At 40.5% G+C, this 22,654-nt stretch overlaps 1 protein-coding gene across 2 annotated transcripts; it reads right to left on the bottom strand.

Annotated features, from left to right (window-relative positions):
• Positions 1 to 1,009: 1,009 nt before the first annotated feature.
• LOC135344747 (uncharacterized) lies at positions 1,010 to 22,510 on the bottom strand. 2 transcript variants are annotated; one of them, XM_064542002.1, is made up of 7 exons: positions 21,977 to 22,510; positions 5,272 to 10,465; positions 4,680 to 4,955; positions 2,221 to 3,852; positions 2,039 to 2,123; positions 1,755 to 1,968; positions 1,010 to 1,540 (listed from the first exon to the last, which is right to left on the bottom strand). In XM_064542002.1, the coding sequence occupies exons 2-4, from the start codon at positions 10,463 to 10,465 to the stop codon at positions 3,569 to 3,571; spliced, it is 5,754 nt and encodes a 1,917-aa protein (XP_064398072.1). In that variant the 5' UTR covers positions 21,977 to 22,510; the 3' UTR covers positions 1,010 to 1,540; positions 1,755 to 1,968; positions 2,039 to 2,123; positions 2,221 to 3,568. The 2 variants fall into 2 exon arrangements, with proteins under 2 accessions (XP_064398072.1, XP_064398071.1); XM_064542001.1 differs by having other exon boundaries at positions 1,755 to 2,123.
• Positions 22,511 to 22,654: the final 144 nt, after the last annotated feature.

Here is a 22,654-nt window from a genome sequence, read left to right as displayed (position 1 = left end):
ATTGACAGTGCCCTATTGTGTGTGTTTTCAATTGCACACATTTTGACTCATGTTCAGACTGCTCTATTTCTGCAGGGAAAGCCGGGCCACATTAAGAACTGGCTGACTAGACAGACAAGAAAAAAAGGCAAGAAAAACGTTGACAACGCAGTAACCTGTTTTGAAAATGAAGATATACAGCGTGTGCTTGCTTTCTATCATGCTCCAGTGTTATATAGCGTATATCAGAAGAGGAAACAATGCGCTGCTTGTGTGACAACCGTTTTGAAGCTACAAGAGCCTGAACAGGCTTAATGGTGGTGCAGTACACTTCTATATATACATGTGCAATTGTACTCACCCCCTGACCCCCAACACTGCTGACTGTTTGCATTAAATATAACTGCTAAACTGAACACTGACAACTTTCTGACCCTCGGCCTCACTGCAAGAGCGAAGAAGTGATACAGAGCAGTGGCGGATCCAGGAATTTTAAAGGAAGGTTCCAAAACAGTTAATTGCAAACTTTGATCCACTGGAATTTGACAGCCATGGCAAATGCAAAGCAAAAGCTAGGGCAAGGCCAGAGCAAGGGGCCCTGTGCACAACAAAGAAGCTGTATAGTGTGTATTAACTTTTTGGTACTTATTTAATGAACTCCTGCTTTTACTAATATCGAGTTTTTATGATGCGCATTTATTGTATAGTCACTGAATTATTGATGTGTATATACTTGCATGACATTTAAATGTAACAGTTACTGGAACTGGAAAGGAAGTGATGAATAACTCATACTGAATGTATATAGGTTCTGTTGGCGCAATTATATCATGTCCTACACATTTAGCTGGCGTATAATTATGTTACGTGTCAGGATAACCGAATTGGTGTATAGGGGTAGATATGGCATTAATAAGCTAAAGCCAATCTGGATCCGAGAATATTAAAACAGAGGCAGTGACTGATGAATAACACAGTACATAATTAAGTCATGACATTGCATGCACAACCGGCCATTATCTATATAGAACTGAGTGCAAAAATTAATTTAATTCTGGTCAGAGTTGACAACATTAGAATAACTGTACAGTAGTAACAAAAATGTGCTAATTTTGAAGGACGTAAGATGTTGCATATAATTATATTAATTATATCAGTAAAAAAATGACAATTGGAAGTGTAGCAGTAAGTAATTTTTGCTTACGTGGCAAGGCATGAGTTCTGAAAGTTCAGCGACACAAACATGTGTTGGATTGAACAGCTATATCTACAGTATGTAAGTGCAATTGAATGCATGCAGCTAAATCTAACATAATGTGGTACAGATATGAAACACGGAAAGTGTATGACCATGTAGCATGACGAGTGCTTGTCATCTGGTTGGCTCTGATCCTCTTGTCTCTCTGTTGATGCTCACAATGTCTTCAGAAGTGAGGGAGAGGGGAAAAGCAAGACACTGCCAACGAGAGCCAATGATGGCAGCAAATGATTGGAGAACGTTTTATCGTCAGAACGGACAGATGATTGTTTTCGATAATGCTTTTCTTGTGTAGAAGCACGTCTACAATAGAATGAATGAATAATTATAGCTATAATTATAGCTATATAATTATACCGTATTATTATACAGCGGGTATATTACGAGGGTATAATGTTCGTGGTTTTCACTAGTTAAGCATGTACCGTTATACCCACTGCTATTCCACGAAAACCTTAATTTCTAACAGTCATTCCGCTACCCTCAAAATATACCTGCTAAACGGTAGTATACTTACTGTGCTCTTGTGAGATTTAACTTGTTTCGTTGGACAATCCAATCATAGGTTGACTACGAGAGGCTAGGGTCTACCAATGTTTTCCAGGTGGGTTCTTGAGACATCCATAGTCGAATTATTTTTTAGCAATATCACCAGGGAAGGATGCTTCGTTTCATTCCTAAGCAGTTCAAATCAGAGTCAATCATGGACTCACACATCGGAAACAACAAATCTGTACAAAAGTGTAAGGAAATAATTAAGCTCATTGACAAATTAAACGTTGGAGTTTGAATGCTGCTTACTCCTAGAATATCAACTGTGTGTGAGCTGATCCAATGTTGATTGAAGTGGAGCATTTTCTGTCTTTATCGATAAGTTTATCAGTGCCTGCGCATTATTAGGAGTTGTATCTTTAAGGGTCTATCCATTGGAAACAACATGTGGTGTGTGCGTGTGCGTGCTTGCATGCATGCTTGAAACTTACTCCAGTAATTATTATGTAGATCCAGTCCATCTTTTGGGATGACCCAATCTTTCATCGGAATAGAGAAGCATATCCTTCTTTCCATGACTTGCTTAGTTCCTTCTGCTAATGCTTCATCAATATCTCTTAGAGCATAATTAGGTGCATTTCTAGCATTTGTAAAAGTTTCATCCTTGAGATTGCTCGGATAAAGAAGATAAACAGAAGACAAATTATATGTACCAGTAAAGTTTGTTTCCTGAAACTATATGCAGAGTGTATATATTTTGTTAGCATACTTCTCGCAATTATAGGTTCTTTCCTATCAGCGTCTTTAGCCATATCGACAAATACACCCACTCCATTCTTCATAAGCCTGCTTACCAAGTATAGTACATGTAGACCAGACATGACAGCAAGGATTGGCAGCATAATTGCAGACCTCTGCAATCAAAGAACAATTAGGTAGAAGAATCAGAAAATAAAAATTCAGAAGATATTATAGAGAGCCTGCGGCTTGTTGGCAAGCTTTGTTTTCATGAAAGCTGGGAGAGAAATGAGATGAGGAAATCGTTAGGAAATAGTCAAATCTGCCAACATTACATTTATCATAATCCTGGGTAGTGTTGTCACCTTTCACCCAGAGATCAAAAAAGCAGATGAGATTTCTCTTTAGTGGCACTCTCAGTTGGTACTGATTCTGAAGTGAGTTGAGAAAGACTGTGGTACTCTTCCACGTACAAATTCTCAGCAGTACTACAGCTTGTGGTATATTCTGGTAGTATTTTTCCATGCAATAGCGATTCTGTAATAATTATGACAACGCTGAGCTTGAATTGATCGATGTAATTGGTGATGTCCGCTTTAGCAGACTTTGAAAACATTATCATTATGGGTACACCTGATGTGAGTAACTCTCTTAGGGTGTGAGCGGAATTTCAGTATCTTCTATGTGAGAGATAAGGAGGCATACTTTATAAGCTGGAATGTAGTCAAAGTGTTTTTCAACAATCCCAGAAGAGAGCTTGTCTCCGGGGAAAATCCGACAGAGGACGATGAGTCATTCACAGCTCCTCGTTTACGACATTAGAGTTAATCTTAGAGCTGTTACAGAAGTTTTGTACAATACTAGTTGAAGCTCTAGCTGCAGTACAAAAATTATTTGAGGGAGCACTAATTGACTAATAAGAATTAACAAAATCAAGTAACTAACAAGTGCTTATTTTAAGGCTGTGTATTGCAGTGCAGTGTGAAAAAATGTAAATTGAAAGTGCTGTTGTGAATTGATGTGCTTAAATTTAATAGCAAAGCATGACACAAACAAGGTGATACATTATCGTAAACAGACATAATTATCTACATACTTTTCTCAGATATGAAACACTGAGAGTGTTCGGAGTCTCTCTCTCAACTGACCATAAGTTGCCGTCTCCCTGGCTGCCCACTTCTGCAGCATGACGAGTGCTTGTCTGGTCGGCTTTACTCCTTTTGTCTCTCTCTTGATGCTCACAATGTCTTCAGAAGTGAGGGAGAGAGGAGAAGCAAGACTCTGCCATCGAGAGCTAATAATGGCAGCAAAAGATTGAAGAAAGTCCTCATCAGGACGGAGGGATGAATTGCTTTCGCAGAGTATTTTTTCTTGTAGAGTCACATCTACAGTAGATAATTCAACTTTTGAGATAAGCACTTTGCATACTTATATAGAAATGCACTCATGAATATACTGTATTTACTTTATTAAACACCCGGGTATTTATTTCATATCGAAGTCTGTAGAGGGGATGTTTAAACGAGATGGGCGCTAGCTTATTCGAAACGGGCATTTATTTTTCTGTCTACTCCAAACTCTTGCACAGCAGCAGTTATTATGCTTTTTTTGGCTGCTGCAGAGCTCTCAGCTTAAATCTTAAGTCATACGCAGTGGCTTAGGAAGTGGGGGGAATCCAGGAGCTGGACCCCCCCCACTTGTTGGAGAGCAATGTTTATCTTGAACTGTTGAGCCCTGCAGTTGAGCTAGTAGCTACAGCATGCCCGGCTGCAGCCAGTTAGCTGTAAATTACGTGATTATTTCAATGATGGGCTAGGTTTCAAAAGTCTACAGTGCAAAGTGATAGATCTACTACAAAGATAATGATGAGCCTCAGTCTAGAATTCCAGTCTCTGCAAGAATATAAAGTTGGGGAGGGCGTGGCCAGACTACTATGAGCCCTCTCCATTTAAAAAATATTCCTACGCCACTGATATGATTGGTTTTCTCCCTCCGTGTCAGTATCTCTCTCTTTGCCATATCATCTATTATTCTGATTATGCTTGCAACTGGTTCCACGTGCTAATTCAGCTCCACCCACAGTGCCACGCCCCATACATAGGCGATTATTTATGACGGGCGTTATTGACAAAGACAGAGCTTTTATCATGGGCGTTTAAACGAGATGGGCGTTTAATCAAGTAAATACGGTAACTATAATTAAGGTACTTACTGTGCTCTTGTGAGATTTGACTTGAATTCTGTGACCATCCATATGCAGATTGACTGAGAGCGTCTACCAACACTGTCCAGGTGGGTTCTTGAGACATCCATAGTCGAATTACTTCTTCTTTCTTAGCAATGTCACCAGGGAAGGATGCTTCATTCTCAATGTCATCTAATTTGTTCCAGGGGATCGCAAGACTCATTCCTAGCAGTTTCCATTGAGCACCATTTACTTCTTGTAAAAGAGAGTGAACCAAGACTGTATCCATTGGAAACAACCAATCTGTAAAAAGTGCACATGTAGTAATGATGACGTATGAATTAATAAAGATGTTTGTGTGGGTAAAACTAAGGGTGTATAAAGAGAAGAGGGCATGCAACTCACAATGCATGTGTACTGTGTATGCGTGCGTCATATTATTGATGAGTCAGCAGGATATGCCAACCGCCCACTAGGGAATAGAGTAAAAACAAGGCTAGTCTAGAATATAAAGTGCAAGTGCAATAAATTCTTTACTATTTTTAGACATACACCTATTTATAATACGATAGATTGTAGTTGCATGTCCTCTTCTCTTCATACGTCTTTGGTAACTTACTCCAGTATGTAATGGCCCAACTTGTTGGGCTGATCCAATTATTGATCGGAGAGGAGAAGCATTGTCCTTCTTTATCCATGACTCGCTCAGTGCCTTCTGCTAGTGCCTCTTCAATATCACTTAGAGCATATTTAGGTGCATTTCTAGCATTTGTAAAAGGTTCATCCTCGAGGTTACTCGGATCAAGAAGGTAAACAGTAGGCACTATACTAGCACAGAATTCAACTTTTGTTTCGACTACCTTCTGAATAACTAGCTGCAGAGTGTTCAAACATTCGACTCGATTTTTGCTGCCACTCCTTACTAGTACAATCAACTCTTTACTATCAGCATCTTTAGGCATATCGACAAATACCTCTACTCCATTCTTCATAAGCCAATGCAGACCAGTCGACCAGACACGACAGCGAGGATTGGCAGCATATACCTCTGCAATCAAAGAATCGGAAGCTGTAGTAGAGAGTCTGTGTCTTGTGGGCAAGCTTTGTTTTAGTGCAAAGTTGTGAGAGAGATGAACGATAAGCACGTGAAGAAATCGTGTTGGGAAGAAATCAAATCTGTCACCATCACATTTAGCATACCATCCCCAGGTAATTTTATCACCTTCGAACTTTGGCCATTGAATTTCCTCGAGCTTGAGATCACATAGAGCAGGGAAAAATAGATGATATTTCTCTTTAGTTACACACTCTGTTGGGACCGTGATTTGAGAAAGAGTGTGGTCCTCTTCCACGTGCAAATTTTCAATTTTGTGACAGTACTGCAGCTTAAGTAGACTTTCTTTTGTGATGTACTCTGGCAGTACTTTCTCCAGTAGTGATTCTGGAATAATACCTACGCTGAGCTTGAGTTGATCGATGTGCTTGGTGAGGTTAGCTTTAGCAGACGTTGAAAATAGTTTATTGTGTACATCTGATGTGAATGCTGATATCTTGAGAATGATTATGTGGTTCTTAATGGAGTCCCCTTCTTTCTCTATCAACATTAGTAGGCCAAAATCATGTAACTCTCTTATGAGAGTGTAGAGTGATGAAGAATTTAGTGGCAACGGAATTCCAGTATCTTCTATGTGAAAGATAAGAAGGTTTACTTTACAAGCTGGAATGTGTTCAAAATCTTTTCTCAACAATCCCAAGAGAGTCCTTGTCTCTGGGGAAAGTCTGACGGGGGATACTAAATCGAAGAATTTCGTAGCAAGTTTCTTGATGCTATCGACTGCAGCTCCTCGGTTACGGCAATCAAGAGCAACACTTCGTTCTATGTGTAAATTATCAATATTGGAGCTGTTGCAGAACTTTTGTGATACATCGTTTAATACACGTAATACTTGTTGAACTGACGCTTTGTTCGTGAAATTATCAGCATGGCTTCCCACTGGTAAGATAATCGTGTTTGAAAATTGCTTAATATTGTATGATAGAAATGAAAGCCAGTAGCTGTATTTAGTGACAGCAGCTTCTTCACCTTCACTCAAATCACAAACTATCAGATAGATATTACTTCCTTTCGATGTATTGATTGACTCCATAATTGCAGCATGTGAGGAGTAGTACTCAGAATCACCAGCAAAATCATAGAGTATCATTCTTCCATAAGCATTACTGTCATAAGTACTTGGAATAATACCTGCAGTGTGGAGTTTTACAGTTGATGTGCTGAAGTAGCTGAAGAAACCTTCTTTCTTAATAGTCTCAACAAGTGTGGATTTCCCTGCACCTGGATGACCTACAACAAATATTCTGGTGAGGTTTTTTTCACCAGAAAATTCTTTTTTAGCAAGTTTATCTAGTTGCTCATAGGTTGATTGAATTTCAAAATTATGACTTAAGAAAATACTACCAATATGTCGATTTCCCAGAGCTTTAGCTAAATCAAGGGCCGTCCTACCATCTTTATTTTGCACAAATAGTGGAGCATTGTACTTCTGCAATAGTAAGTATGCACAATCAGCTTGCCCATATCGAGTTGCTGTGTGAAGAGGGGTGTTACCGTTATTATTAACTTGAAACACTGTCCAGTACTGGTACTCACAAAGGATTATTCTCAATTTCTCTTCTTCCGTATGCAGGGTACGACACAGAAGATGCAGAGGTGTGTTCCCATCATTGTCTCTAATTGATGGATCCACCTTATGTTCAGTTACCAGTTTATTTAATAGTTTTATATGACCATTTTGGCATGCATAATGAAGCAGAGTTTGACCATTGTAGCCTCTGATGTGTGGACTACAATTAAACTCTATCAGAGTATGTATCACAATCTCATGACCATATGCCGCAGCTAAACACAATGGAGTACTTTTCTTATTATTAGTGCAATAGATATCAGCACTGTGCTTCCTGATCAGGTGTCTCACTGTGTTAACATGACCTTTCGAAGCTGCAATATGTAAAGGTGTGTTTCCATCATCATCACTAACTGTGGGTTCGAGGCCATATTCCATCACCAACTTGTCTATTAGTTCTATATGTCCACCATCGCATGCATAGTGAACTAGATTTCGACTTTTGTAACCTCGGACATGATAATTGTTCTTAAATTCTTTGACTAACGCATTGAAAACATTGACATGACCATTTGCCACAGTTAGCATCAATGATGTGCTGTTCTGATTATTAGTGCAATCGATATTAGCACTGTGCTTACTGATCAGGTGTCTCACTGTTTCAACATGTCCAAACATGGCTGCAATATGTAGAGGTGTGTTTCCATCGTCATCACTAACTGTGGATTCGAGGCCATATTCCATCACCAGCTTGTCTATTAGTTCTATATGTCCACCATCGCATGCATAGTGAACTAGATTTCGACTTTTGTAACCTTGGACATGATAATTGTTCTTAAATTCTTTGACTAACGCATCGAAAACATTGACATGACCATTTGCCACAGTTAGCATCAATGATGTGCTGTTCTGATTATTAGTGCAATCGATATCAGCACTGTGCTTACTGATCAGGCGTCTCACTGTTTCAACATGTCCAAACATGGCTGCAATATGTAGAGGTGTGTTTCCATCGTCATCACTAACTGTGGATTCGAGGCCATATTCCATCACCAACTTGTCTATTAGTTCTATATGTCCACCATAGCATGCATAGTGAACTAAATTTCGACTTTCGCAACCTTGGACATGATAATTGTTCTTAAATTCTTTGACTAACGCATTGAAAACATTGACATGACCATTTGCCACAGCTAGCATCAATGATGTGCTGTTCTGATTATTAGTGCAATCGATATCAGCACTGTGCTTATTGATCAGGTGTCTCACTGTTTCAACATGTCCTTTCAAAGCTGCAATATGTAGAGGTGTGTTTCCATCGTCATCACTAACTGTGGATTCGAGGCCATATTCCATCACCAGCTTGTCTATTAGTTCTATATGTCCACCATAGCATGCATAGTGAACTAGATTTCGACTTTCGTAAGTTTGGACACGATAATTGTTCTTAAATTCTTCGACTAACGCATCGAAAACATTGACATGACCATTTGCCACAGCTAGCATCAATGATGTGCTGTTCTGATTATTAGTGCAATCGATATCAGCACTGTGCTTATTGATCAGGTGTCTCACTGTTTCAACATGTCCTGCTCCGGCTGCAATATGTAGAGGTGTGTTTCCATCGTCATCACTAACTGTGGATTTGAGGCCATATTCCATCACCAGCTGGACATGATAATTGTTCTTAAATTCTTTGACTAACACATCGAAAACATTGACATGACCATTTCTCACAGCTAGCATCAATGATGTGCTGTTCTGATTATTAGTGCAATCGATATCAACACCGTGCTTGCTGATCAGGTGTCTCACTGTTTCAACATGTCCTTTCGAAGCTGCAATATGTAGAGATGTGTTTCCATCATCATCACTAACTGTGGGTTCGAGGCCATATTCCATCACCAGCTTGTTTATCAGTTCTATTTGGCCACCTTTGCATGCATAGTGAACTAGATTTCGACTTTTGTAACCTCGGACATGACAATTGTTCCTAAATTCTTTGACCAACGCATCGAAAACATTAACATGGCCATTTGCCACAGCTAGCATTAATGATGTGCTGTTCTTATTATTAGTGCAATCGATATCAGCACTGTGCTTGCTGATCAGGTGTCTCACTGTTTCAACATGTCCGTTCGAAGCTGCACTATGTAGAGGTGTGTTTCCATCATCATCACTAACTGTGGGTTCGAGGCCATATTCCATCACCAGCTTGTCTATCAGTTCTATTTGGCCACCTTCGCATGCATAGTGAACTAGATTTCGACTTCTGTAACCTCGGACATGACAATTGTTCTTAAATACTTTGATCAGGTGTCTCACTGTTTCAACATGTCCAAACATGGCTGCAATATGTAGAGGTGTGTTTCCATCATCATCACTAACTGTGGATTCGAGGCCATATTCCATCACCAGCTTGTCTATCAGTTCTATTTGGCCACCTTCGCATGCATAGTGAACTAGATTTTGACTTTTGTAACCTCGGACATGACAATTGTTCTTAAATTCTTTGACTAACGCATCGAAAACATTGACATGACCATTTCTCACAGCTAGCATCAATGACGTGCTGCTCTGATTATTAGTGCAATCGATATCAGCACCGTACTTACTGATCAGGTGTCTCACTGTTTCAACATGTCCTTTCAAAGCTGCAATATGTAGAGGTGTGTTTCCATCGTCATCACTAACTGTGGGTTCAAGGCCATATTCCATCACCAGCTTGTCTATTAGTTCTATATGTCCACCATCGCATGCATAGTGAACTAAATTTCGACTTTTGTAACCTCGGACATGACAATTGTTCTTAAATTCTTTGACCAACGCATCGAAAACATTCACATGGCCATTTGCCACAGCTAGCATCAATGATGTGCTGTTCTTATTATTAGTGCAATGAATATCAGCTCTGTGCTTACTGATCAGGTGTCTCACTGTTTCAACATGTCCTGTAGCGGCTGCAATATGAAGAGGTGTGTCTCCATCATCATCACTAACTGTGGGTTCGAGGCCATATTCCATCACCAGCTTGTCTATCAGTTCTACATGGCCACCTTTGCATGCATAGTGAAGTAGATTTCGACTTCTGTAACCTTGGACATGACAATTGTTTTTAAATTCTTTGACTAACGCATCGAAAACATTGACATGATCATTTGCCACAGCTCGCATCAATGATGTGCTCATCTACACAAAGGTATCAGCAGATTTTCACAGAATTGTTCAATCATAAAATATTTATTTAAGTACAGCTACTCACACATTTGTGATATTCTAATTATGGATAGTATGACAATAATAGGAAACTCCAAATGTGGAGTTGCAATTGCATATAATTATGGAACACCGTTCGCGACAAACTTCCGACAGAATGTAACTGGCGATATGAAATCGTACTGATGGTTGTTGATTACGCATGAGTGATCTTCGACAATCAATTTTCTATAAAAAATATTGTATAAGATAATCGATAAATATCCCTCTAAAACTAGATCACGTGAGATCAATGCAACCTATCAATCAAGATGGAGGAAAATTGCATGAAGTGATTCATGGGATGATTAAATGCATGGATAAACCATTGACGTCTGGGATAACCAAAGCAGGTCTGTGACAAGCTTCACGACCGACGCAGGACTTGGGATCACATTACAGTGGAACCTCTGTTAACAACCACCTCCGAATAAAGGCCAGTTGCTATAATTATAACGGCCAGGTACCCAGGTTCCAAATGAACAGTTTGTGTACAAAACAACCTCTTAACAAAGGCCACCTCTGTATAAAAGCCAAAACATTGTTCTCCAAAGGTGTCCGTGGTAGAGGGGTTCCGTATAATTGGCCCATATAATTATTATCAGGTGAACTAAAGGTTAATAATGGTGTCACCGATATTCCGCTTTTGGTATAAGGATCTAAAATATCATTGTACCATGTTCTCTTGAATGCGTTGAAGCCACTATTATTATACCTCGTATCAGTTCATATACGCAAGCAAGGTGTACGGTTGTATGTGTGTGTGTCTGTCTGTGTAGACTGCTATCGCTGCTCATACACTATAATCAATGAAGTGCAAGTAAACACTTTTATAGGCTTCTATATAAGAAACAACTTTGGCCGTAAGTCACACCCCTTTTAATTAGTTGCGGTTGAATTTCACTTCCTGTCATCAGTGGAGGCTAAGATTCTAGTCAAAAGTTGGACTTGATACTTGATATTGATTGAGAGTTAGCTCTGTGGCTTAAATTATCCAGAGTTTGAGGCTCTTCAATCTCTGGTTTGTGAATGTGATTCTTGGTTATGCCACATGGACCCATATTGCATTTGTGGCCCGGTGTGAGCATGCAATCACACCCACCCATTCTCAGATTCTGCAATGCCCCACCCATATCTGTTTGCACATGCGTGTAACTGATAATTCCAACAGAAACAAAGAACGTATAGCTAGAGCTGAGACTGGTAAGAAGAGATCCAGAAAAAGGGGGGGCATTTGCCCCCTTTGTCACACCCTGGCTACATGCACCACTGGTATATAGTAACCTTTTCTTTTAATGGATTTGCAAATTAAAGTTTCGTTCTGAGATTCTCCTCTTATGTTTCTGAATACCATTCTCACAAGCAATGCCTAGTGAAGGACTGAAGGCTGATGCTACTTGTGCCATGGCATCTGAAGTGCTATGGTGATGGCAAAACAAAACCTGATCGTGGCTTACCAAGAAAGAGGAAAATTGATTTTGCCAGGATCTAGGGTTCAAAATGGATTCAGACAGCAAGCAATAAAAGCAAGCAAAAGCTGATCAAAGAAGCACTAGACTTTCACCTTTTTAGAACGGTGACTGTTTAGATGGGTGTGGCCCATCCCCAGGCTACGCCCAAATAGTGAATTCATGTAAAGTTTAGAGGGGAGGAGTGGGGTAAAAATGTTAACGTCGTAATGACGCGAAAGTAGTTTGTGCCTATCAATATAGTTTTTTGTTTGGTTCATTGTACACGTAGGCTGCATACAATGTCATGTGTTTGTTTATCAAGTTGATAATTAACCCAGTGTATGACATCATACATGTGCACGTCCTGTACAATGGTCAATGAATTGCAGTCCATAAATATAGAGTAAGTCATCAGAGATAAAGTAGTCAGCTACCGTATATGCTCGATCAGAGGCCGCTCTTGTATAAAATATTAGTAACCTCCTTTGCGATTTATTTAGTAGCCGCACTCAAATAGTAGCCTCAGTGAACTTTGACTCTCTACTATAGATACAGGTACGTAGCAGCTTGTTAGTGCTTCACAAAGACTTTCTCATGGCGGATGAACTAGAGCTGCATAAATGCTTAAACCGAAACAAAATAAATTCGATCAATAATCGACGTCTATATAATAGAAGCTAGCTAACAGGGGACAGCTGCAACTTGACACTGTATATTGACAGGCCAACACCTCAGCTACATGTGGCACTTCAATTGGCCTCTTACTTTTTGAGATAATTATTAGAACGAGTTTTACTAAGTAGAGTAGCAACACTCGGTAAACAAGTTTTGCTACGCACTCTTCTGAAAAGGCTGCAATGAAAGTCCAAGTAAGCAAAACTATACGCATAACTCGAGAACGAAGCATTATATTGCAAATCCACAAATTAAAATCCAAGAAAACATGACTATAGAAACTCTTACTTGCACTTCACTGATCATTGAGCAGCTGTAGCAGTCTACACACACGCACGCACCAGGGGCGTAGCTACCATTGTTTCCTGGTTGCCCAGAAACCCCCCCAGGAGCTGCTGAGAAAATTATAATTGAAATCAAGCAGCCCTGCCCATCTTTTCATGCACGTGGCTACAAATCAATCATCAGCAGAGCTAGAGATGGCGCCATGAAGCGTTTCACTTTGGCTTTGTCTCAGCTAGTCTCAGCTAGCTAGCTACCTCAAATAAAGAAGACCAAGACTTAAGTTCTAGTATCAATCCCAGTATTCTCAGACTCAGCTCTAAGCACAACTTTATTCAGGAAGTATAAGTTTAGAACAATCTCAGCCACATGAAACCTCTCAGGTAAATGACATTTAATTGTGCTCAGCTAGACTAGCAATACACAATTAATTAACACCTGCCTTTTAGTATGTCTATAGCTAGCTAGCTAGCTTCTCACAAACATGTAAAAAAAGTCAATGAGCAGTAGGTGTGCCCCTAGCCTCGATTCCAGGCCGATTAAAATACGGCCTGGAATCGAGGCTAGTGTGCCCCAATCAAGAGGGTGTGGCACCGGAAGTGGGCGTGGTCAACATTTCGCGGCGCTGATTTTCCTAAGGAAACCCCTGTCTCAAAAGTCTGGCTACGCCCCTGCGCACGCACGCACACACACACACACACACACACACACACACACACACACACACTAGATCTACAATATACCTCGCTTGCACATGCGCACTGAGGCATAATCACGCATTATAGTTAGTTATTCGTTTTTCCTTTGATCTCTGTACAAAAAAACTACAATATACAGTGGAACCTCCATTAACGACCACCTCCAAAGAGCAACCACACCAGTGGTGGATCCAGGAAAAATGAAAGGGGGGTTCCAAACTAACAAGCGCGCAGCGTGAACTTTTTTAGGATTACACCCACTTCCGGTCACACGTGACTGGGGAAAATCCCATACTCAGCCAGGGGAAGTCCCATAATAGACTTACGTAGAGCTAGCTAGCTGCCACGAACAGTCAACTAGCTAGCCTAGGCTAACCTGAACACGTACTCCTTTGGCAGTTGATACATCAAAACAACAGGTACAATCATTGAATCAAACTACAATAGCTACAAAAACTGATAAATAGCTAGCTGGTAGCTGTATAGTAAAGCCACAATAGCTAGACTGAAAGGGGGGATCTGTGGCACCCTGGGATCTCCCCCTGGATCCGCCACTGCACTAGCCTCGAATCCAGGCCGATAAAAATACGGCCTGGTACCTATTGCATGTGTAATTAATCATAGGCGTGGTCCATACACGCCCACGTACTATCTACTATGTGGCTTTATAGCCTAGCTAGCTAGCTGTGGCCCTCTATGGTGTTGTCGAGAAGGCTTGCACACTAGTCTGAAACCAGAAGAGGCTCTCATCTACCTCTATGATTGTTGGATGGTCATGATGTTTTAAATTTGGTTTCTGTACAAATGAGAGCTTCTTATGGCTTCAGACTAGTGTGCAAGCCTTCTCGACAACACCATAGAGGGCCACAGCTAGCCAGCAAGTCTTCTCGACAACGCAATAGAGAGCATAAGCCACAGCTTCACAGGAGACAAGTATTTGTTAAAATTAATACGGAAAGAAACTAGTAAACAAACTAGTTTACGGTATTCTGGGTGACTCAGTTCGCGCATGTGCACTATCACCCATGCAATAGAGACCAGGCCGTATTTTAATCGGCCTGGTCTCGAGGCTACCACTGCACACGCTATATAACGGCCAAGAGCTCAGGTCCGGATTGAAACTACAATGACTTCAATGTAAAGCAACCTCTCAGGAGCGACCACCTCTCTACTCCGTATAACGAAGCTTTCTAGTCCCCAACCAGCTTTAGCAATGGAAAATAATCTCCCAGAATGGACAGCCACACCCAGAATTAGCAGAAAATTATTGCTGAGATAGCATTATTTTGCACAATTGTAGCTGTAGCTTGCCTTTTCAAAGCTTGTATGAGCTAAAGAAGCAGTTAGCAATTAAGCTCTAAGATTCATTTGCAGCAAGAAATGGCTCAGAGAGCATACATAGCTGGCAATCGAAATCTCCCAAGGAAGACCACCTTTAATTAACGGCCAAAAGGTTGTTCCCTAATGGTGTCTATTTTATGGAGGTTCCACTGTACTGCAATCAACCATAAGTGTAAGCCTTGATTTGAGGCCGCGGGTGGGCGTATATTCAAGTGAAAACTTACCACTCGCGATTATACACCCAGTCCCCTAATAAGCCTAAACTTCTTGCAGAAAAGGGTGGGCGTATTTTCGCGAGGGTACGGCAGACTCAGAACATTATTTTTCAGGCTGGGTCGAATTGCCAAGTTTACTGATACAACTCTTTGCTTTAGTACACTGAGATGAGCGCGGGAAATATAATTATGAGCTGGTAAAATGTTATTAGATGTGTAATCTAAGGCACACAACAAAATAATACAGTGAAAGCATTGCGGGTGCTGATGTTTGAGCCCTTTCTCGGTACGAACAAATAGTTAGCTAAGTGATACTAGACAGGCTAGACCTATAAGGTTCTATTACGCTATATGCAATTGGAATACTGTAGCTAAGCTATAGCAAGCATTCATGCCAATTGACTTCACTTATTGCTGTACCAACAATTCTTATAGATAGAGAGCAAAGCGAGTACAAAATGGCTGCAGGAGCACAAAATACAGTGATGGAGGCCCTGGGTGGGGCTCGCATGAACAAAGAATGGAAATGTTAAACAATAGCGAGGCTAAATGCTAGAGTCCAAAGTACAACTTGACAGCAACAAATTATGGTTTAAATTGTAGTAAATATTACGTAATAAGGTATAACATGTATGCACCAACAGCTGATGCCTCGGTGGAGGTGTCAAAGCTACATAACATAGTTATTGCAATAGCTTTCACACTTTTATACACACATTATAATTATCATAATTTATGATAAACATTTTTTGCATTAATTTTGCTGCAATCCAGAACCACACAGAGAACAACAAAGAGTGGGTATTGTTAAACAATTGATGCCAAAAGTCCAAGTCTATATAAATGAATGGCTGCATCAGCAGAGCCTTACAGCTCTCTCTTCTCACTCTTGCAGCTACCAATAGCTAGCGTTCTAGTGCAGAGCTAACTACTAAATAGAGTAGCAACACTCCATGCATGGACAAGTTTTTCTATGCACTGACTCTTCTGAAAAGGCTGCAATGGCATTCCAAGTAAGCAAAACTTGAGAACAAAGCATTATTTTGCAAATCCACGAATTAAAATCCAAGAAAACATGACTAGAAAAGCCTATAGAAACTCTTACTTGCACTTCATTGATCCTTGAACAGTTGTAGCAGTCTACACAATGCAGACACACACACACATACTATGAGGTGCCGTTTGTCTCAAAAGTGAGACATATATATATGTCCATGGGTATTTATAAATGTCCATAGGTATTTATAAATGTCTATGGGTATATATAATTATAATAATTATATTTATTATAATTATACCCATAGACATTTAATGGGTATTTATGATATGTCGGGCGCATCCAGGAAAAATGAAAGGGGGGGGCTAGTAGAAAGGGGCGAAGCCCCGTACGAGGGTGGCAGAGCCAACCAGGGGGTGGGTATGGGAGGGGGAGCATCCCCCTCCCGCCTTGCCGGAGGCGAAATTTTTTGCTTTTTACAATTTGCTCACACTTTTACCTTTGAACTGTCATATTAATAAGTGAATACTGAATATGAAAAAGTTAATACAAAAAACTCGTTCTAATCAACAAAAGGATGTATACTGTAGATGTTAAATCTACATTCATGCACTCTTGGTACATGAAAGAATCACAATGCCTACCCAGACTGCACTGAGAGTGAGAGGAGGTAAGGCTGCTTCCTTGCAACTAGCTGAAAAGTCTGAGATCTGCTCCATGTTGCAGCTCAACAGCATGCACAATAGCCTCCTTGGCCTAGGAAGAGAGGCCTGGGATATGATCTAGGCTACACAAGGAGCTGACTCAGCAAGCAATAGTTGACCTATGCACTTTATTAGTTCGATCTAGCTAGCCTACGTACATCCTTTATACTCTTAGTAGCTAGACTTGGCTGTTGTCTAGCATCTCTTAAGCCAGTGAGTCTACATGCAGATGCATAAGTAACAAGGTTGGTGGCAAAATTGTTGTAACCTCAGACTAGCAATACATAAGTAATCTAGTTTTTTCAAAAGGGGGGGCTTCAGCTCCTCAAAACCACCCCCTGGATCCGCCCCTGTATGTCCATGGGTATCTATGAGTATTTATATATATCCATGGGTATTTATAAATGTCTATGGGTATATAAATGTCCATGGGTATTTATTATAATTATGTCCATGGGTATTTAAAAATGTTAGTGGGTATTTATCAGAAGGCGATGATACTTTTCAAGGTGTGGTTTTGTTACATTACAGTGATATATAGTCACGTGACTGTTACATAACCTGCCATATGGTCACAATGCAAGCCACGCAGAAGGGTCTGGCAACTGCAGGTGCCGGTCAGAGGAGGTACGACATCCGCGTGTCATCCGTATGTCTTTAACACACACATTCCGAACATTGACCTAAGGAATGTGTGTGTTAAAGACATGCGGATGACACGCGGATGTCGTACCTCCTCTGGGTGCCGGCATGCATGTGCATGCCCACCCTATAGTAGGCGTGGCAGATTAGCTGCTAAGCATGCTAATCCATGCTAATCCATGACATCATATGGGTGTGGTTTTATGATATGAGTGAGTTGATGATGATGTTTTATGCACATTTACAATCTGATTCAGGGGGCGTAACTATAAATTTTACGGGAAGGAGGCAACACCCCCGCAAAATGTTTGCCCAGAAACCACACACATAGCTCTCATATACACGTGTGATTGTAATTATGCATGAAGCATTTCGTTATGTGGCGGCTTCTCACGTTTTTTCACAGGAAGACTGGACCTACATGTATATAATTATATAGATGTGCAATGATAAGCTTAAAGGGCCTAGCTAACTGAATCTGATTCATCAGTTTGACAGCATTCATGATACCAAAAAAAAGGGTAATGAGGAACTTGCATGCTTGCATGCATGAGTATTAATTTCTAATTTCTGTATGCATGTCAGTGCAAGTGTTGGTCTACTGTAGTAAGCGAAGGTACACTCTTGTATGCTTGTTGGATGTCATACACAACCAAGTCACAACTGTTTCAAGGTTTTTCCATTGATGATCAACTGATTTGCTGCATCTCTCCAAGATGTCCTCATCTAAACGAGGATGAGTGTTCTTTGCATTTGAACCGTATATATAAAGCACAGTTTCCAGGTAGGAACCTGCTAGCTATGCCTAAAGTGACTGCATGGTCTCTGTGCGCAAAGCATACTTCCCACGCTAATTTCAGCAAGAAATGCAAGAAGACTATTTATGCCAACAATATTAAACACTCCACCAGTTTATATTGGCATGCACAGTAAGGCTGAAGTTACACATAAAGACCACCCACCTACCCCATGCATACCTGAAAACATCACTTGTATATAGTAATACATGCATGGTTAAATTTAACTGTGGTCAGCGTTAAGTATTTCATGACATCCAGTGCATGCGCAACACACCACAAGCATTTGTCTACTAGGTGTCCTATAAAAGGAATGATGTGACTCGGAGATGCAACAAATCAGTTTGTTACACAGCTTCACTTGTGCGCACATTGGATAATATTGGCTATGGTAGTGGTGTTTGCTCGGGCCTGCAACCCTCGGGCCTCCGTCAATACCGAGCCAAGCACAAGTATATAACATCACTAAATAAACACTATAATAATTATAGCACCTTTATAAGTAGAATTACTATAGTAAAGGTAAAAAACTTGATACTGACATGATGATGTATTGCATGACACTGAGGCATAAATTGAAAGTGGGACTGATGTATTGCATGACACTGATGGCATAAATTGAAAGTGTATATTATAGTAGGGATTTGTGAGTATGGTGATCAGTTGACATTTATTAAACAGCACACACACACACACACACGCACACGCACACAAATACACTATCGTATACCTCGCTTGCGCACGTGCACTGAGGCATAATTAGGTAACACTCAGTGGCGGATCCAGGGGGAGATCTCAGGGTGCCGCGGATCCCCCCTTTCAGCCAGGCTAGCTATTATGGCTTTAGTACAGCTACCAGCTAGCTTTCTATCAGTTTTTGTAGCTATTGTATGATTTGTAGCTGTTGTATCAATGATTATGCCTCGGTGCGCATGCGCAAGCGAGGTATACGGTAGTGTGTTTGTGTGTGTCTGTTTGTGTAGACTGCTACAGATGCTCAAGGATCAATGAAGTGCAAGTAAGAGTTTCTATAGGCTTCTAGTAATGTTTTCATTCGTGGATTTGCAAAATAAAGCTTCGTTCTCGAGTTATGCCTAGTTTTGCTTACTTGGAATGCCATTGTAGCCTTTTCAGACCTTTTCAGAAGAGCACGCAGCCAAACTTGTTTACCGAGTGTTGCTACTCTACTTACTAGTTAGCTCTGCACTAGAACGCTAGCTATTGTATCCTATTGGTAGCTGCAAGAGTGAGAATAGAGCTGCAAGGCTCTGCTGATGGCATCCATTAATTTTAGCATAGATATAAGAGGGAGAGGGATGGGAAACGCTACGTAAATAGCATTGACGATCCGCGTTTCGGTCAATGTTTTCTTCTTTATTTCCTCCAACCCATGCTTTTAGCTAGTACTAGGCTATAAACTAGCTACTGAGCTCCATGTATTAGCAATGGCTAGTGGAACAGTCACAACAAGGTAGCAGCAATAGTTAGTGAGACCCTCCAAGCAGTAAAAAGCAGCTTGGACAGCAAATTCTTGAGAGGAGCTCTGTCTGTACCGTTGAGTATTCCAGTACAGTCACAGACATGATAGAGAATTATGGAAATGTAGCAAAGTTCTGTTGTAAATTACTGTGCCGATACGATGAACCAACTATCAATGAATACAAAGAGACATGTACCTACATTCAATCATTGATGTAACTTTCTAAATGGGTACCCAAAAAGTATGCTTTTAAAAACCAGCTTACTAAGACAAAAATGAACATTACTTACCAACCTAAAGCCAAGTGGCTTTGATTTTACTTGCATACAATGCCCAGCTACTTAAGAAAGAGGGAATCATTAATATTTTGGGCTGTAGTCACAGCCTCTCCTTGTAGAAGGTACACAAAGCCACTAGATAGAGCCGAAACGATAATACAACACTCAAAAAACTGCCTTTGAAAGTTTTCAAGCTCTTGGTGAGATACACAACGCTTCTATATGATGCACAGTAGGCGTGGATGCTCAGCACAGGACTAAGAGTCCCAGTGGGGAGCTGTGAATGATAGTAATAACATTTCCCGCTGGGTTGGCGGGGTGTCTAGAGCCGTAACGCGGATCAACTTTTGGCATTACACAGAAGTGATTGTGCGCACGTGCTCCGTTTCCCATCCCTCTCCCTCTTATATCTATGATTTTAGACTTGAACTTTTTATCGATCGTTTTTAACGACAATCATGGTCGATCATTACCCACTCTTAGTTTGCATGCAGCAAAATAATGTTCATCACGTACGTGTATAAAAGTATTAGTAGCTTTATGTTATGTAGCTTTGGCATCTCCACCGAGGCATGCTTTCATTGTAACCTGTACCTGTTGTTTTGATGTATCAACTGCCAAAGGAGTGTTCAAAGTCAATGGTTAGCCTATAGGCTAGCTAGTTGACTGTTCGTGGCAGCTAGTTAGCTCTACGCAAGTCTATTATGGGACTTTCCCAGGCTGAGAATGGGATTTTCCTTAATCTTACTGCACAACATGTGACCGGAAGTGGGCGTAACCCCACAATTATTCGCACTATGCGCTCGTTAGTTTGCAGGGCCGTAGACAGCGGGGGGCAGGGGGCAGTTGCCCCCCTGGCATTCTAGATCTGCCAAAATACTGCACATGCACAATGCTTTTATCGATTAGAATGATGTAATGAAATTGAGATGTGGGCAGGGCTATCTGATGCGCATGCTGACTGTTGAGAACGAGTGATGACCTGTTTTTTAGGTAAAATTCTGAGCTCCACTGCGCCTCTGGAAGCAGGAGTACCTTTCTAGCTCAAGCTACCTTGTTTTAGTTGGTCTAAGTTGGTGCCACAGCAAGTTGCCATACTCAGAGGATATGAAATAACAGTTGACCTTTTTTTACTAAAAAAATGTTCAGCTTTTATTTTACCACCCCTGCACACTAAGCTATCTACGGCCCTGGTTTGGAATCCCTCTTTCATTTTTCCTGGATCTACCACTGAGTCACTGCCACTGAGTCACTGTGCTATACAATGCCATTACACACAACACACATGCAGCACACAATGCAATTGTACTACACGCAACACATGTACACATGCAGACAATATAAAGACAATTTACTATTGTGTTACTCGCATACTGGTTTGAGTAATCCCTTACGAATGAAGGTATACAAGGCCTATATACTGCGTTTCTAGCGAAATTGCATGCGCTTACTTTGAGTGTCATTCGTTTGCAATGACTCGAAATTTGCAACCAAAAGAGCCTCCTTGAACTTATTAAAACCCATGCAGTATTGGAGGATCCAGTGATCCCCGGTCACTGAGTGTTTTGTAAAATTTATGCAGTGTTTATGGGGGTCACTAATTAAATCTTAAGAGTCACTGGATCCTAGGGCCCAGGGTCCGGGGTTCACTGAGCCCTATAGTACACAATAATTATATGGTATGCAGAATAACCTCTATACAATCAATACAAATTCTAAACACTAGCTATAATTATTAGTAAGATGAGCTATTAATTAAAGGACTGGGAGCAGGTTTCTGCATGCAGACACTTATGTTAGGTAGTGTGCATAAGAGTGGTACAAACAACATGTAAAAGAGAGCTATTCATAAAACAGATCAGAATTCACAAAAGTGAGTTTTTACCTTAGAAAACCACTTTTTGTCTCTAGTCTTGTGATGGGACAACTGGTACAGTCTGCTTGGTTGCTTGTTTAATTTCAAGGCTTCTTCAAATCAAGTATAGAGATTTTATTGCACATGTCAAACAGGAAGTTAAAATGTCAGAGGAAATGGAAGTTGTGGTAAATTAAAATGAATGTGTCAAGTCACACACAATTCAGTGTTCCAGTATCATAAAAATTATTGATATAACAATTTAGCTGGCGTACGTGTGTCTATACATGACGTGTGTCTATATAAGAATCTTTTCGTTAAGTGTCAGCTCGTCACTTCTTTTCACATGTCAGGAAGACTAGATTGGCGCGTGTTTCACAGATAGCTGGTTAGATCTAGCAAAGGGCCTAAATCATCAATCTGGCTAATTAATTTGACAGCATTTACACAAAGAAACATGCAGAGGCAGTGAGCATTCCTTGCTTGGTGCAGTTTAATTAGGCCTATACTGTGATGAAAGTGAAGGAACGCTATATGGTTTCATCAATTGCACACACTGATTTGCTGTACCTGTATCTCTCTTCAAGTTTTCCTCATCCAAAATGAGGGCGATACTGCTCCTATGGCTTCAAAAAGCCATAACAGGTATTTATATACATGTGTTGAGTGAGAACCAGTTTACAATGTCAAGAGTTGTATAGTGCAATC

This window comes from Halichondria panicea, chromosome 12 (genome assembly GCF_963675165.1).
Source record: "Halichondria panicea chromosome 12, odHalPani1.1, whole genome shotgun sequence".
Lineage (NCBI taxonomy): Eukaryota > Metazoa > Porifera > Demospongiae > Suberitida > Halichondriidae > Halichondria > Halichondria panicea.
Note: the sequence above shows the minus strand (reverse complement) of the source record. Positions and strands in the feature narration are given on the sequence as shown.